Here is a 17,024-nt window from a genome sequence, read left to right on the forward strand (position 1 = left end):
CCTACATAATTGGATATTGCTGGTATGCAGCAAAACTAGATTTTCCTTAATGTGATTACAATAAAAACACCCACAGGACTTTTTCATTAAAAATGACAAAACTATTCTATAATTCATATGGAAGAGCAAAGAACTAAAAATATCTAAGACAATTTAGAATAATAATAATAAGACTGGAAGGATTATGGTAGATGACAAGATTTAAAAAGTTATATATGGCACAGATGAACCTATTTACAGAACAGAAACAGACAGGCATAGACAGCAGACTTGTGGTGGCCAGGGGGGAGGGGGAGGGAGAGGGAGTGGGATGGACTAGAAATTTAGGGTTAGTAGATGCAAACTATTACATTTAGAATGTTTAAGCAATGAGGTCCTACTGTATAGCTACTGTCCTACTGAGGTCCTACAGGAAACTATATCCAGTTTCTTGTGATAGAACATGATAGAAAATAATATGAAAAAAAGAATATATATATGTATGTATAATTAAGTCACTTTGCTGTACAGCAGAAATTGACAGAATATTATAAATCAACTATAATAAATTTTTTTAAAAAGTTATAATAATTAAAACAGTGCGATAGCATGCAGTAACAGACAAACACAGAATAGAGGACCTAGACACAGACTCTCCAATAGGTAGAAAATTTAGGTATGATAAAGATTAATTTATTGCATATTAATAAATGGTGCATGGACAATTTGTGTTCCACAGGAAACACAAATGAAATTGGATTCTTTTTAGTGCATAACCTATAAACTTAAATGAAGAGAGGAAGACAAATTTTGATTATGATGTTTCACATTTCTATTCATAAATTATATTTGCTTCCAGGTTTCCCCTTTCACAGTCTTTCTTAATTTGATGTCAAGTTTATACCAGTCTTATAAAATGAATCGTGGCATGTTCCCTCAATTTATTTTCTCTGGAAAAGCTTCTTCATTTGGATTAAATGCTTCTACGCAGGCTTTTCCCCTAAGCTGATCTTGCTGGTAAAACTACCTGGTCCAGGTGGGATTATGTACGTGTGTGGGCACTCCTGGGAGCACACATATATACGTAATTATCATCTCCACTTACAAATTATTATTTATATTATAGCATAATTTTTTTTCTTTTTACAGCTAAACCTGCCATAATATTTTTGTTTTCCAAATTTCCTACTTTTGGAAACTTCTACCATGTATCATGGATCACAAAGACTGGAAAGAACCTTCAAGGTGATTACCCATTACACTCGTCACTCAGTTCATGAATAAATCATCTCTACAGCCTCCCAAGTGGCTGGCTGTTTATCCAGTCTCTGCTTGAATATTTTAAGGGATTAAAAAAAAAATCACTATCTCTGCTCATCAATTTTTAGAAAGCTCTAGCTGCCAGAAAGCCATTTCTTTTCTTTGTTTTTATTTTATAGTTTTTATTTTTTTCTATTATAGTTGGTTTACAGTGTTGCCAATTTCTACTGTACAGCAAAGTGATGCAGTCATACATATATATATAAATATATATAAAATATATATGAATATATATAAATATATTAAAATATATAAAAATATATGTAAATATATAATATAAATACATACATAAATATATAAAATATATAAATATATATAAATATATAAATATACACATATATAAATAAATATATATATATATTCTTTTTCTCACATTATCCTCCATCCTGTTCCATCACAAGTGACTAGAACCCTGTGCCATACAGCAGGATCTCATTGCTCATCCACTCCAAATGCAAGAGTTTGCATCTCTTTCTTTTTTTAACATTTTTATTTTTTGCTTTTTAGGGTCACACCTGTGGCATATGGAAATTTCCGGGCTAGGGGTTGAATAGGAGCTGCAGCTGCTGGCCTATATCACAGCCATAGCAACACTGGATCTGAGCCTACACCAGCAGCTACACCACAGCTCATGGCAATGCCAGATCCTTAACCCAGAGTGAGGACAGGGATCAAACCTGCATCCTCAAGGATACTAGTTGGGTTTGTTACCACTGAGCCACAATGGGAACTCCTGAAAAGCCATTTGTTTTGTTGAGTTAAAATGTACCTCAATATTAGAGTCATACTTCATCCCAGGTTAAGGCAGATGGAACAAGCAGGACAGACGTACCCTGAGGGATGGGTAGAGCTGTGTGTGTGGTGAAAAGCAGTTTAGACCTAGGTAGATCTGGGTTCAATTGCTAGCTTCGCCATGAAAAGGCTGAGTGAGTTTGGGCACTATGGGAGATTGTGCAATGACCACAGTTTCTTGCCATCCTAGTATGCTCCTCCTTTGAACGTGACTTTGCAGCTCCTCCAATCCAGAGAGGGGTGGAGTCTATTTCTTCTCCTTGAATCTGGGCTGGCCTTGGAACTTGCTTTGACCAAAAGAATGTGGTGAAAGTGACCCTGGGCAAATTCTGCAATGCAGTTCTGGGGGCAGGGCAGTGGGGAGGCCGTTTCTGCCTTGGCTCTCTTGGGACACTGCCCCAAGCCCACCATATAAGGAAATCATCTAGCCTACAGGAGGTGAGAGGATGCTTGGGGAAGGGAGGTGACCCCGCTTCATATGCATGAGCTGACTGCATCAGCTGCCAGATATGTGAGGGGGACCATCTTGGATTTCCCAGCCTGGAAGACCGTCCAGCTGAAGGTGGCAAAACCAGCTAAAGAACTGCCCAACCAACCCACAGAATCATGAGAAATCATGTCATTGTCTGTTTAAGGCACTGGTAGTGATACAGCAAAAGCTAACAGAAACAAATGCTATTCAGACCTCACATCTTGAGCTTCTGTTTCTTCACTGTCATAAGGGAAAAAAATAATACTTTTCACGGTTGTGAGTGAGGATTAATGAATGTCAAATAGGTAAAATGCATAAGTAGCCATCACTGTGCTGGTATGCTGTAAGTGCTGAATAATGGCAGCCTTTACACTGCTGTTATGCAAACTTTCAAAGGTAACACTCTTTTCTTAGTTCTACTCTTCCAGGTTAAATCCTTTGATTTCACCTTGTTTGAGAAGCCTTCCCGGCAATGTATTATACTGCTCCCCTCCTAATCACCTCCCTGTGACTACACCTCTTATTTTATTAATGTCCCTCTTAAAACAGAACAATAGATGTGATCTGATCATTGCTTGTTACAGGGCAGACAGTTACTTTCAGTAATAGTGACTTCCACATAATAGGTGCTAAAACAATGCTGTTCTTTTATTAACCTAGCCCAAGTCAGGCTTCCTTTTTTTAGTTCATCTGTCTCCTTTGTCTTATACTCAGCGAACTGTTGATTATCAGTCTTTACATGCTCTGACTTGAGCTACTGCCAAGTCAAGTGTCTCGCAGGTGTTTTCTTGGAACTCATTGTAGGATTTGACATTAAATCTGGTGAAATTTCTTTTTGTTAGTCTTATCTGAGGACTCCAGATGTAATCTTGGTCTTACATCTGTCATGTGTTGCTCTAGTTGGTACATCTCGATTAGATGATTGCTACTGTTTTCTACCAGTTACTTAAAAAATCATGTTCACCAGGGCAGAGCCATGGAGAGGGCTCAAGGCATACTACACAACCTACACCTTGATCTGGTACAGGGTCAGTAAATATGAATATTTATATTATGTGTGCATGTTATTTCACAGCCAGCAGACTGCTTCCACATACAATAGCACCTGAATCCATGGCCAAATACGCCCAGTGGACAGTACCATGGTCAAGTCTGCCTCGTGATTGGCCTCACCCATGTGGACACCTATATGGGCAGTAAAATTTTTTGCTAAAATCAAGATACACCTCATCTAATGAGGTTCTGAAAAAAATTCTTTACTGAGCTTCGAGACCACAATCAGTGTTTTTTTCTCTGATTAGAGTGACTATAAAACCTTACAGTAATGATTTCACAAAATACCTTCTTGGAGTTCCCACTGTGGCTCACTGGTAACCAACCTGACTAGTATCCATGAGGAGGCTGGTTCATTCCCTGGTTTCGCTCAGTGGGTTAAGGATCTGGCACTGCTGTGAGCTGTGGTGTAGGCAGGCAGCTGCAGCTCCGATTGGACCCCTAGCCTGGGAACCTCCATATGCCATGGGTGTGGCCCTAAAAAGACCGAAAATATATATACCTCTTCTTAGGTCAATGTAACAGATGAGACTGTAAATTAATTTATCTGCTTTCAGTGCTTTTGAGAAGGCAAAGGGAAAAAAAAAATGATTGTTTTGTCTCAGAAGAACCTTCAACTTATCCTCACAACCAAAACATACCCGAAATACCTGTGTGAGAGACTCGTATTTGCACCTTCATGAAGTTTTGTGTGTGAGCATGCTTGTTGTTTTTTCCCCAGAGCAGATGTAGTTATGGGGTTTTACTGACTCCCACCTCCCCCAGCACACTTTTTCACATTAGGAGGGGGAGGGGAATAAAGAAAGGGGTCTTACTGGGTTCTTTCGGCTAGCCTTCCTAACCACGTGTACATAGGTTTGGGTACACCCATTTCTAGACCAGGAGACTGATTCTCCAGAGAAATATGAGACAAGTTACAGAGCCAGTCAAAAGCAGAGCCTATACCTTGTGAAACCCCACGTGCTTCCTGCTGCTGCAGTCAGAGAGGCTGGACTGTGGATCCGGCCCAACTCCGGGGGATGCTCAACCGGGCAGTTCCCAGAAGGTGCAGAAAAACGTCTGTCAGATAGGCCGGGCGGCCGCCCTACCCGACAAGTGCGCGCTGGGGTAGGGGATGCCGCCTTTGTGCCACCGAGACGCCCTCAAATTACAGTAGGGGCAGGGAAAGGGGCGTGTCCCCTACCCCCAGCCCAGCCAGTGCGCAGGCGCAGGGGGCAGATGTGGGCGGGGTGGGCGGCGGCGCTCTCAGGCCTAGTTCCCGGGCCCACCCTAGAGCGCGCGGCTGCGCACTGGGCCGCCCGCCCGCCCTCCCGGAAGCGCAGTGCCGGGCTCCCGCCACGTCTGCCGCTGCACTTTCTCCCAGGTCCCGCCAGAGCCGCGGCGCACGGGGACTGGGCAGGGAGCATCATGGGCAGCGTGACACCGCGCTCCGCCTCCGCACTGCTTCTGCTGCTTTTGCTCCAGGTAGAGCGGCCACGGGGTGCGGAGCTCACCTTCGAGCTGCCTGACAACGCCAAGCAGTGTTTCCACGAGGATGTGGAGCAGGGCGTGAAGTTCTCCCTGGATTACCAGGTGAGGCCCTGGCGCCCGGCAGTGCCTCCCCTCTCTCTTGCTTCCAGGTCTCTGGTCATTGGTGCGCCCCAGGCTGGCCAGAATTAGCCAAAGAGGCTGCTCCATGGGGCGGGAATGACTGGGAGACCAGTTCACTTTCTCCTGAGGAGGAACGATTTGATCAGTCTGAGCCCCCTTTAGACGCCCAATTCTTTAGGGAGGTAGCGCCTTAGAGACAACCCTACTCTCTAGGGAGGTGGCGCAGCAGGTGCGTATCCAGGATGGGGATGCCTGGGTTCGGCATCCTGGGGAGTTGCCCAGAATGACCTTCTGCAAATCCCTTGACTCTAAGGAATGTCATCTCTGATTAGCTGGACACAGGCTCTCTGTCTCAAGTTTCTCGGACCGCTTTGTCCCTGTGCATACTGAAGAACGGCAGCGAGAGGAAATAGGCTCATGGTTTTATTTTTCCCCTCTTGCCAGCATTTGCAGTCATAATTGGGGTGAGCGCGGAAGTGATGAGAATGGGCCCTTTGGAAAGGAGCTCTCAGCTCAGCCTTTGAGCCCTGACAGTGTTTACAAGGAGTGATGTGGCTGCAAGACTTGGCTGCTGCCATATGGCTTAGAAACGTTCCCAGATCCTGCGCTCCTGGCTCCTTTGAGAAATCTTATGGCTCACAGTTCAGGAGAGCAGGTCTTGAGTGAGGGATCTGCTCCTAAGGTGTAGTAAGCAGATCTAAGTTTAGAGGGCAGAATGGGAATCATACCCAGACAGGCATTCACTCATGGACAAATACTGGCAGGCATGACAGGGATGAGGATATGCCATCTGATGGGCCCTCTCTGACCAGAGCCACTACAAGAGGCGTGTGCTTGGGGGCCAGCATCATGTTCGATGGCCTCTGAGTCACTGATTTGGCCACTTTCACGTCTCTGTGGACAGAGCTAGATTAACAGGGATAACCAAGGTACAATCACCAAAAAAAAAAAGGTCATCGTGAGGCTGGAGGGGCCTGAGAAGTCATCTGGTCACCGCTATGGCAGGAATCCCTGTGAAGGTGTGAACGTTCAGCCTAAGTTTAAACACCTCCAGCATTAGGCTCACTAATCACAAAGCAAATGCTTCCATCTGGACAGAAGGAAGTTTTAAAGTTCAGAAGCAGATGGAAGCCATTAACTGTGTTCTTTGATGGACCTTGGTTATAGTCATTGACCACCTTTGTGGTTTTGCCCTTAGCAGGTCTTATCTTTTCTGTGTTTACAAAGGGAGTTGGAACTAATGATTGCCAAGGACTGTCCCACCTCTGGTAGTCACTGATTCTGTGAACGCTTCAATCTGTATTTGCCTTCTGCTGCATTTCATCAGCAAAAATATTAACATTTACCACGTGCATTCAGCAGTTTACTTAACCTCGGAGCCTCAGTCTCCTCTGTAAAGTGAAGCAGATTAGGCTTCTGGCACTCTGGCAGAGCAAAAGCTTTGGAACGAGGCAGACATGGATCCATGTCTTAGCCCTGTCACTTTCAAGCTGTGGCTGTGGCTAGTTTACTTTACCTCTCTTGGCCTCAGTTTCATCCTTTGCAGCAGGGGGAGTATCGTAGCACCTGCTATAGAAGGTTGTGAAGATTAAATAAGAAATGTTGGTGACATCTAAACACACACATGCCCTGGTGGGCATTTGGTAAGTGGTGGCTGCCTCTTGGTAACAGCGGACTGTGGCTCTCTTTTGTGATTGTCAGGTCATCACTGGAGGCCACTACGATGTGGACTGCTATGTGGAAGACCCCCTGGGGAACACCATCTACAGGGAAACCAAGAAGCAGTATGACAGCTTCACGCACCGGGCTGAGGTCAAGGGCGTCTATCAGTTTTGCTTCAGTAATGAGTTTTCCACCTTCTCTCATAAGACCGTCTACTTTGATTTTCAAGTGGGCGACGAGCCTCCTATTCTCCCAGACATGGGGAACAGGGTCACAGCTCTCACCCAGGTGAGTGGACATTAACAGTCACAGGCTGAGCTGAACCCCAGCCCCCCGTCCCCGTCCCCCGGCCTGCTTCTCCTCCTCTGTCCTCCCCGTCACTGTGAGGTCTCAGTGTTGGCTCTGCCCTCTTTTCACATCCAGTCCGTAAGGACACTGTGTTCTCTCTCTCTCCCATCATCCTCTCCATTCTTTACCTGGATCCCTGCAGTACTTTCTGGTATATGTCTGTGTTGCCAGTCAGTCTTTGACATAGCACCCCTTTCAAAGTACACGTACTGAGTTCCTCTCTTGGCTCAGTGGAAACGAATCCAACTAGCATCCATGAGGATGCAGGTTCAATTTCAGGCCTTGCTTAGTGGGTTAAGGATCTGGCATTGCCGTGCGCTGTGGTGTAGGTTGCAGACGCGGCTTGGATCTGGCATGGCTGTGGCTATGGCACAGCTGATTCGATCCCTAGCCTGGGAACTTCCATATGCCTCGGGTGCAGCCCTAAAAAGACAAAAAAAAAAAAAAAAAGTACATGTAGTATTTTCCTCTCTGCTTATCTGATGTTATCTACATCAGAGAGACCACAGTCCTATTTTGGAAGGTGTATTAGTAAGGATAACATAAGTTGCTGTAACAAATAAACCCCCAATCCAATGGCTTAACACAATGGAAATTTTTTTTTTTCTCTCTCTCTCACTCAAATAATAATCTGAACAGCAGGGGTAGGGGTGGAGGGCTCTCCTCCATGGAGTGACTCAGGAAGCAGGCTCCTTTCCTGTCCTCTTTCTGCTGTCCCTTAGGGCTTCAGAGTCCCTTGCCTGTAGCCATGAAAAGAAGGAGAGAATGAAAAGCCCCACCTGCTTCTTCAAAGCCCTGGTGCCGAAGGCGCACCATCACCTCCACTCACATCTCATTGTTGAGAAATAGGCATGTGGACAGTCTGCTTGAAAGGAGGGCTGGCAAATACAGTCCTATTGGGCACTTGACTCCCAGCAACACCTCTGCACCCTGGAGGAGAAACAGTGATAGTTTTGGAGGACCGATAGTCATCTCTGTCACCCATGGCTCTCACAGTTAATGATAATCTGACCCTAGCCTCCTCTGTCAGTCTCCCCTCCTGCTCTTCATGGTCCCAGATGCAGGCCTTGCGGCTAGGGCTCTGTGTTATTTACCCCTGTATCCCCAGCGCCCCCATGCATGGGGTGTGGTGTAGAATAGGAGCTCAGCAGATATTTGTCAAGTGACTGGTGGCAGGACCCAGGGAAACCCGCAAGAACAGGAATGGCCATCTGTGGCAGCACCTGTTCCAAACCCAAAGCCAGAGCATCTGTGTCTCCAGCGAGGCCAGATTAGCTTCTGGGCTGCCTTCCAAGGTGACTGACCACAGACTCCATGCCTCTGTGGCTTGGTGGCTTCCTTCTCTGAGCAGTCGGAGCTTAGTGTTGCGCTGTCCAGTCCATCACCACTATTACAAAAGGCTATTTACATTGAATTCAAATTAAATTAAAAATTCACTTACTTGTTTGCTCTCTGCCAACATTTCTAGTGCTCAGTAGTCACAAGTGCCCATGCGTGGAGAGTTCTGTTGGACAGCACTAGGTATGAACTTGGCAACGTGACGGCTGATGGAAGGTCTGGCCCAGAGTGTGTCTTATGGAGAAGCTCTTTCACAACCTGTCCGTCTGCTGGTCATTGATGAAATAGCTTCTGTTTTGGAGATTGTGTAAGTTTCCAGAAGCTGAGCTGAAGGACTTCCCTGTCTAAGCCATGGAAGAGAAATCGGTAGGAAAAGGCTTCATGGATTAGGATGATAGGGACATTCTTTCTTAGAGCCTTAGAATTAGTTTGGTTTTGTCTCAGGAAAGGGGGATTGTACCCCCCCCCACAACCTTCTGTATCTGGGAACCTCATCCTTGTTCCTGCCCAGCCTCACAAGAGCTGTTTCCTTCAGTTCCTGTCCCTCTGACCCCTCTGCCTGAGTGAGCGGTGTTCCACCTCTGCCTCTGAGAGCACAGGCTCGCCTCCAGCAGGCACGAGCTCAGTCTGCATGCTATCCGAGGTGGGGTTTGAGGAGGTTGGAGGGCGTGTCCTGGCCGTCTGAAGCCCTACCTAGAACGTGACCCCCCTGTCAATCATGGAGCCACAGGACATGGATCAGAGCTGTGATTTGAGGGTGAAGGTTCTCAGGGGAGGCACTGATCAATTCTTCCAGGAGGGTCAGGACGTCTTCAGAGGGAGCGTTTTTGGCTGAAAAGTGATAATGTGGGTGATTGCCTGCCAGCATCAGGAGAGGAGAGAGGACGAAAGACCCGGGGTGGCGGTGGGGAGGGCGGGCAGCAGATGCAGATATTCAGAGCTTATCTTTTACTTTCCTCACGCACCGGCCCTTATCTTAGTTTGCTTTCTGCCTGCAGCTGTCTTCTTTCTTGCCCTGAGGCTCCGTCTTGCCCAGAGCTGTGCCAGAGGCCATGTGTTCTGGCATCAGGATTAGTACCAGAGAGAAAAAACAGCACTCAGAGTGACCAAGGCCCAGGCCAGGGCTGCAGGCCAGAGGCACTGTCTTTGGCCTGAGTTCCAGCATGACCAGTCTCCTAGCAGAGGACACGGGCCAGGGGTGCTGCTTAGGGAAGCCAAGCTTGAGGTGCTCTGGGCTTCCTGAGAGGCTGGGCAGATGCTAGTGGAGGCGAAGGCTTCTGACAGAGGTCGAAGGCCCAGGGCTGCCCCAGTGGTGGTCAGAGGATGATTAAAGGTTTCCCTGACCCTGCTCTGAGGCCAGCTCATGTGACCCTGCTTTTGGGTTCTTGAAGAATATAAAGAACCAAGTACTTCTGTCAGTGTGGCCCTGATGAGGTGAGGCTCAAGGCATTTACCAGGGGTTACGGAATGAAGGCCTGGGCGACAGCAGGTGCTAGACGTGGGACAGGATGTTGGCATGAGATGGAGGAAAGGGGGCAGCTCAGGTGTCTCCAGAGACCAACCATCATGATGGAGCAGTGCCCAGAATCCTGTAAGGCTCCATGACACTGGAAACCAACCAGAGCTGGAGGTCTCCGCAGAGGTGAAGGTCGCACTCCCGGAGAACTGGGGACCGGTGGCCCAAGGGAAACAGGGCTGTCTGAAGCAGAAGGCCCTCTACTGGCTTTCTGCTAGGCAGGAAGCAGGCTGGCCGGGTTGCCTAACTGAAATTTTGTGGTAACAGGATGAAGAGGTGTCTCAGGCTAACGCCAGTGGCATGTCCTAGTGGATGGGGAAGTAGCATGTTTTAACAGTAAGGGGGTGCTTCCAGGTGTCTCTGACTCCTGCTGGGGGGCTGTGCTGGGGTCTTCTGTGGGGTTGCTCCCAGATTCTGAAGGAGTTTGCTGGTTTTAGATGCCAGGAAAGCTGTGGAGTACCACTCGCTACTCTCGCCCTCTGGGACTGGCCTCCATCCCTGTCACTGATCTGATCTGAGCTTGTTCCTCTGAAGGCCCCAGCCCCTCTTCATGGAATTACAGTGCTGGTCTCTGGTCTGTGACATCCGATCCTAGCCTTTGAGGTGATGCTTTATGGGGCATATCTGAGGTCTCCTCAGCCCGGGGCCTCGTACTTGTGATTTCTGTGTCCTCCTCTGTTTCTTTTCCTCTTCTCCCTGCTCCTTTTCCAGTGATTCTGGACCCTGGGAGAAGACTGGGGCTGCCAGCCTGCACTGAACACCAGGGCCAGGGCCCAGGGGTCCAAGAAGCATCTAGTTCTAGTGAGCGCAGTGTACACTCGGAGTTTCTGAATGAGCTTGGGATGGAGATAAACACGGGGCATGGAATTCGAGCTGGGAAAACCAATGGGCTCTTCCCTCATGTTTAAAAAGAAAGCTTGTGCATATTTATACACACTAAATGTGTGTATATAGGTATATATGTGTATGTGCACACGCATGTGTACACATATGTATGTGTGTATCTGTCTGTCCCACTCATTTCAAGAATGAGCTGCCTTGTCACAAGTCCTCCAAACCTCTCCTGGGTCCACTTTTCTCCCACTTAGTGACCTTTTTTTTTGTCTTTCTGAGGGCACACCCACAGCATTTGGAGGTTCCCAGGCTAGGGGTCCAATCCGAGCTGTAGCTGCTGGCCTACACCACAGCCCTAGCAACTTGGGATCCAAGCTGCATCTGCAACCTACACCACAGCTCAAGGATCCTTAACCCACTGAGCAAGGCCAGGGATCGAACCCGCTTCCTCATGAATGCTAGTCGGGTTTGCTAACCGCTAAGCCATGATGGGAACTCCTTGCTGACCTTCTTAATTGAGCCCCTCATCTTTTCTTGCCAGCAGAACTGCAGCAGCTAAAGCAGTTCCCCTGCCTGCGATCCCCGTCTGCATTGTGGCTTCTGTGGGGGGTGGGGGGTGGGTCTCCAAGTGGGATTCTGGACTTGCATTTCTTCTGCTCATAGACCTCATGCTAAAGTCTTGACTCTCAAGGCCTTTACTGTGAGCCTCCGTGTATCCACGGCTTCCTCCCCGTACAGCCCGATCCCAGGCAAGGCCCTGCCTGTGCTTTTTTTTTTTTTTTTTTTTTTTTAGCAATAAAGTATTCTCTAATTAGGGTATATACATTGCTTTTTCTTTCTTTTCTTTTTTTTTTGGACATACTGCTATTACATACTTAATACACTACATTATAGTGTAAACATAACTTTTATATGCACTGGGAAACTGAAAAACTCAGTGGGACTCACTTTATTGTGACATTTGCTTTATTGCAGATCAAACCCACAGTATCTCCAAGGTGTGCCTGTAAAACCTTCCTACCAAATGTGGGGAAGGTGACGAAGCCTCATGCTGACTAACTCTAGGCAGAAGAGAAGACTGGAATACAGCTCCAGTAACAGGGCACGCAGATGTTACTGAGAAAGCAGGATCAAGCTTCCCCTTGGGGGAAAAATCGAAGCATAAATGAGCTTGTTCTTTATAGTGGATTCTGCCCTTTGAGCTGATGCCCAGTCGAGCTCTGCTAATTCCAGCGGGTATGCAGTGGCCTTGTCAGTTCTTCCTCCATGTGACATTTCTGCATCTGTTTCCCACAGGTCAGAATGAGGGGTCAGCCAAGATGGGCAGTGGAAACCCATGCCCCTAAGAGGTAGACCAGTTGTCAGACAGAGAGAGAAGCCACTGCTCTGTTGATGCAGAGGCGGAAGGAAAGCTTTCTTCTCTCTTCATGTAGTCTAGTGTAGCTCCCAGAACAGCCCGAAGAACATCTAATGAGGCAATAAGGGCAACACATTTTTTTAGTCAGAGCCTCCCATTTGCCTTCCAGAAACTGTTCAGTTTGGGAGAGAGATGAGGGGTTTGGGGGATCAGTCAAGGTGGCGACACAGGGTTCAGCCCTTCCTCATTTCTGATGCTCTACTTTTTATAAATAGTTCATCTTTGGAGTTTGGGAACAGAAGCAAATGTCTGTTGGATGCTTTATGAACCTCTCTAGCCTGAGGACTCATTGGTGGATAGCATCTTCTAGGTTTTGTATAAAATGATGCTTTAAAGGTTGCCTGTGAGTAAGAACTCATGTGCTTTCACAGGCATCATGTATTCGTTTTCTGTTCGTTTGTTTGTTTGTTTGTTTGTTTTGTCTTTTCTAGGGCTGTACCCGCGGCATATGGAGGTTCCTAGGCGAGGGGTCTAATCGGAGCTGTAGCCACTGGCCTACACCACAGCTCACGGCAACGCCAGATCCTTAACCCACTGAGCGAGGCCAGGGATCTAACCCGCAGCCTCATGGATCCTAGTCAGATTTGTTAACCACTGACCCACAATGGGAACTCCATATATTCGTTTTCTGTTGCTGAGTCAGTAATTACTACTAATGGCTGAAAACAAAACGCATGTATTATTTCACAGTTCTGCAGGTTCAAAGCCTGGACAGGCACAGCTGGGCTCTGTGCTCAGGGTCTCAAGGCTGAAATTAAGGTGCTGATTTGGTTGGCCTCTTACTTGGAGGCTTTCTTTGGGGAAGAATTAGCTCTGACTCTCATTCAGGTGGTTGGGGCAGAATTGAGTTCCTTGCAGCTGTAGGACTGAGGTTCCTCTGCCTTGGTGGCTGTGGTGCTCTCAGCTTCTAGAGGCCTTTCTCTGGTCCTTTGCATGTGACCTCCTCTGTCTTCAGAGCCAGAAATGGTGCACTGAACTCTTCTGTGCCCGGCTTCTCTGACTTCTCCGTCAGCCTCCCGCTGGAGAAGGCTCTGTGCCTCGAAGGCCTCCTGTGATTTGGTCAGACCTGCTGGACAGTCTCCCTGTCGTAGGGTCAGCTGTGCCATGTAACGTAATCACAGCTCGTCATATTCACAGGGTCCTGGGATTAGAGCAGGGGACCTTGGTGGTGCTGGTGATGGTGGTGGGACATGTTTAGGATCCTGTCTGCCACACATAGTATTTTAGCAGGTAAAGGAAGTCGAGCATTAGTATGTGTTCCACGTGAGCACATGTGTACCTGTGAGCACGTTCGTATGTACCCATCTGTCTTTACACATGTGTGTGTGCGTGGGTGTATGTACATGAGAAATGTATGTCTTCATGTGTTCGTATATATACATAAAAGTGTAGGCAACAAACTTGACTAGGATCCGTGAGGATGTGGATTCGATCCCTGGCCTTGCTCAGTGGGTTAAGGATCCAGCATTGCTGTGAGCTGTGGTGTGGGTCACAGATGTGGCTTGGGATCTGACGTGGCTGTGGCTGTGGTGTAGGCTGGCAGCTGTAGCTCTGATTCGACCCCCAGCCTGGGAACTTCCATATGCTGTGGAGCAGCCCTAAAAAGAAAAAAAAAAAACTGCGCACCCTGCTGTTTGTTAGCTGTGTGACCTCGGGCAAGTTATGTCTCCTCTTTGAGCCTTCCTTTCCTCATAGTATGTGCAGTAAGCGGTCAGCCAGTCTCCTTGGCACTGGGGGTGATGATCCTTGCCTGCCAGGGCCATGGAAAGTATGAAATAAGAAAACTCAGGGCAGTGTTGAAAAGCATAGGCCCAGGATTCAGACAGTTGAGTTTGAATCCTACCTCTGCCCTAACTGTGTGACTCTGGACAAGTTACTTAACTTCTCTGAGCCTCAGTTAGGCCTGTTATGAATAAAACTGTCAAACCCTTAGCGCAAACACACTGTTAGTATTCATTAGAAGTTACCCAGGATGGAGTTCCCATCGTGGCTTAGTGGTTAACAAACCCGACTTTGATCCATGTGGATGCGGGTTTGATCCCTGGCCTCACTCAGGGTTAAGAATCCGGTGTTGCCGTGAGCTGTGGTGTAAGTCACAGACATAGCTCGGATCTGGCATGGCTGTGTTTGTGGTGTAGGCCGGCAGCTGTAGCTCTGATTAGACCCCTAGCCTGGGAACCTCCACATGCTGTGGACCCTAAACACACACACACAAAAAAAAACAAAACAAAAAAACAAAAAGAAAAGAAATTACTCAGGATGTTGATGATGGCGTTTGCCATGTGCTGGATTCTGTTCTTTTCTTCGGGTTAGCAGTGACTGCTTTGCTTGTCCTGCCCAGATGGAGTCCGCCTGTGTGACCATCCACGAAGCTCTGAAGACCGTGATTGACTCCCAGACGCATTACCGGCTCCGGGAGGCCCAGGACCGGGCCCGGGCCGAAGACCTGCACAGCCGCGTCTCTTACTGGTCTGTTGGCGAGACGATCGCCCTGTTCGTGGTCAGCTTCGGCCAGGTGCTGCTGCTGAAGAGCTTCTTCACAGAAAAACGACCCATGGGCAGGGCGGTCCACTCCTAGTCGGGTGCTCTGCTCCTGGGCCCCTGCCATCCTGGCGTGGAGCAGCTCCCTCCATCACAGGCTCCTGTGGGCCGAGGGTGCACCCCTGGGTGGAGGCAGAGCTGCCTGGCAAAGAGCACGGGCTGATGTGCTCTCACCCCGTCCTCTGTTCGGATGCCTAGTCCTTGTTTGCCAGCCTCCACATCTCATGGATCCCAGTCATCGGAGGGCATTGAGCGGCCTTCCCTGTGTAACCGTGCACGAAGAAGGGGTGCAGTTAGGCTGGGATTGGTCACATGGGGGTGCAGGAAGGCAGCGTTCCAGTGGCCTGGCTGGTAGGAGGAACCCCAGGGCTGTCTGCTCTGTGACATGTGGCTTCTGTGGCTTGGGTGTGTGTCCTATCCTGTGTGGGGAAGACCAGGCCCTCGGTCTGGCCTTTCCTCCCACGGAGCTCTCTGCACCTGTGGAAACCAGGCCTGGAAGCAGCTTTGCAGCAATTCCCACCCTGGGTGGGCCATGAGGTCAGCCAGGCAGGCAGGAACAAAACGGTGGCTGGGTGTCTTGGTTGGCTGTGTATGTATCTCCCAGGAGGCGGGACACTGGCTAATAAAAACTGTGTGAGCACCACGAGACCCGTGCTCTTATTTCTTTGCCCTAAAGGTGGTCACAGCTTAATGGGGAGCATTGGCATGTACGTCAATACAGTGTAACAGAGCAAGTGGTGCCCCAGAGCGGTACGTGTCCACGTTGGTGCAGGGTTGGTAAACTACACTCAGTTAAATAAAAGTAGTGAAATAGGAGTTCCTGTTGTGGCTCAGGGGTTAGGGACCTGACATCTCCATGAGGATATGGGTTCAATCCCTGGCCTCGCTCAGTGGGTTAAGGATCTGGCATTGCTGCAAGCGGTGGCGTGGGTTGCAGATGCAGCTTGGATCCTGCGTTGAGGTGACTGTGGCATAGGCCTCAGCAGCAGCTCCGATTCAAACCTTGGCCTGGAAACTTCCATATGCTACAGGTGCAGCTGTAATAAACATAAAAAAGAAAACAGTGAAATAGGGCGTTGGTTATTTTGTGGTCTCGGACTCCAGAGCTGACTGTCAATGACCGAGTGATTCATTTACTCCAAATTTAGGTGCTACGAACAGAAAACGAGAAGACTGAGTAAAGGTGAGTGGCTGTCTCAAGGCCATTTCCACAGCAGCCACCACAATGTCTTTAAAACGTGTCAGACCCTCCCGGTTAGAACCCTCCTGAGGCTCCATGTGTCATCGGAGTTCATGGCGAAGTCCGCCCTGAGGACCGCGATGTCCTGGGTCATCCAGTGAGTGGGAACCAGGCCCCAACGCAGCTTTGCAGAGATCCCCAGCCTTCGGCCCTGTGAATCTTAGCCTGCGCCCCTCTTGCTCTCTCCACCGTGTCCTTCTGGTCTCGCTGTTCCCATCACAGGCCGTGCTTCTCCCCCAGAGCTTTGGCACAGCTTGTTTCCTCCGTTGGAACACCCTCTCCCTGCTCCGTCATTTCCTCCTGAGCAGTGTCACCATGTCAGTGACGCCCCCCCAGCCACTTGATTTAAGCGGGCATCATCTCGCCTGCCCCTGGCCTTCCAGGGCTCTGTCTCTGTTTTAGTTCTCTCTCTGTCACTTATCACCATCGACAGATATGTCTACCTGTCTGTTTGTTATCTTGCCTACCTCATGAAGATGGAAATTCCACAAAGGGAGGATTTGGTTTACTGCTGTATTGCTAGTGTGTAGAATAATGCCTGTTAGATCCTCAGGTCTTAATCCATGTTATTAGGTGAACAGCCTTGTCCATGAGTAAGAAATCAATGTGTACTGATCAAGGGTCTGTGTAGCAGGTCTTGAGGGAAGACAGGAGGTCTGTTCTAAAAAGGAAAATCAAAACCAAAAAAAACAAAACAAAAAACCTAGCAAGAAATCTGAAATCCTGAGCTGTCTGGCAACTGTGAATAACGCATTTTAGGGAGCAGAATAAACAATCCTATTAGAAAGAAACTCCATAAGTTTTACCTGATTGAAAGGTAAATCTTGCTACTGGTTTGTATGGGTGTGTTGGTATTTCTTCTTATTTTAAAATTAAGTACCAGAGTTTCTGTTGTGGTGCAGCGGTTAACGAACCCGACGAG

The 17,024-nt window shown here is 48.2% G+C and overlaps 1 protein-coding gene and 1 long non-coding RNA gene across 3 annotated transcripts in view; one reads left to right on the forward strand and one right to left on the reverse strand.

Moving 5' to 3' along the window:
* LOC110261544 overlaps window positions 1-4,808 on the reverse strand; it is a 68,194-nt gene extending 63,386 nt beyond the window's left edge. Inside the window, exon 1 of the long non-coding RNA XR_002345770.1 lies at window positions 4,562-4,808. This is a non-coding gene — a long non-coding RNA (uncharacterized LOC110261544). The remainder of the gene's footprint in view (window positions 1-4,561) is intronic.
* TMED3 (transmembrane p24 trafficking protein 3) lies at window positions 4,890-15,508 on the forward strand. Of its 2 annotated transcripts, XM_021098044.1 has the most exons (4): window positions 4,890-5,188; window positions 6,908-7,156; window positions 8,685-8,861; window positions 14,663-15,508. In XM_021098044.1, the coding sequence occupies exons 1-3, from the start codon at window positions 5,024-5,026 to the stop codon at window positions 8,832-8,834; spliced, it is 564 nt and encodes a 187-aa protein (XP_020953703.1). In that variant the 5' UTR covers window positions 4,890-5,023; the 3' UTR covers window positions 8,835-8,861; window positions 14,663-15,508.

This window comes from Sus scrofa, chromosome 7 (genome assembly GCF_000003025.6).
Source record: "Sus scrofa isolate TJ Tabasco breed Duroc chromosome 7, Sscrofa11.1, whole genome shotgun sequence".
NCBI classification, from domain to species: Eukaryota; Metazoa; Chordata; class Mammalia; order Artiodactyla; family Suidae; genus Sus; species Sus scrofa.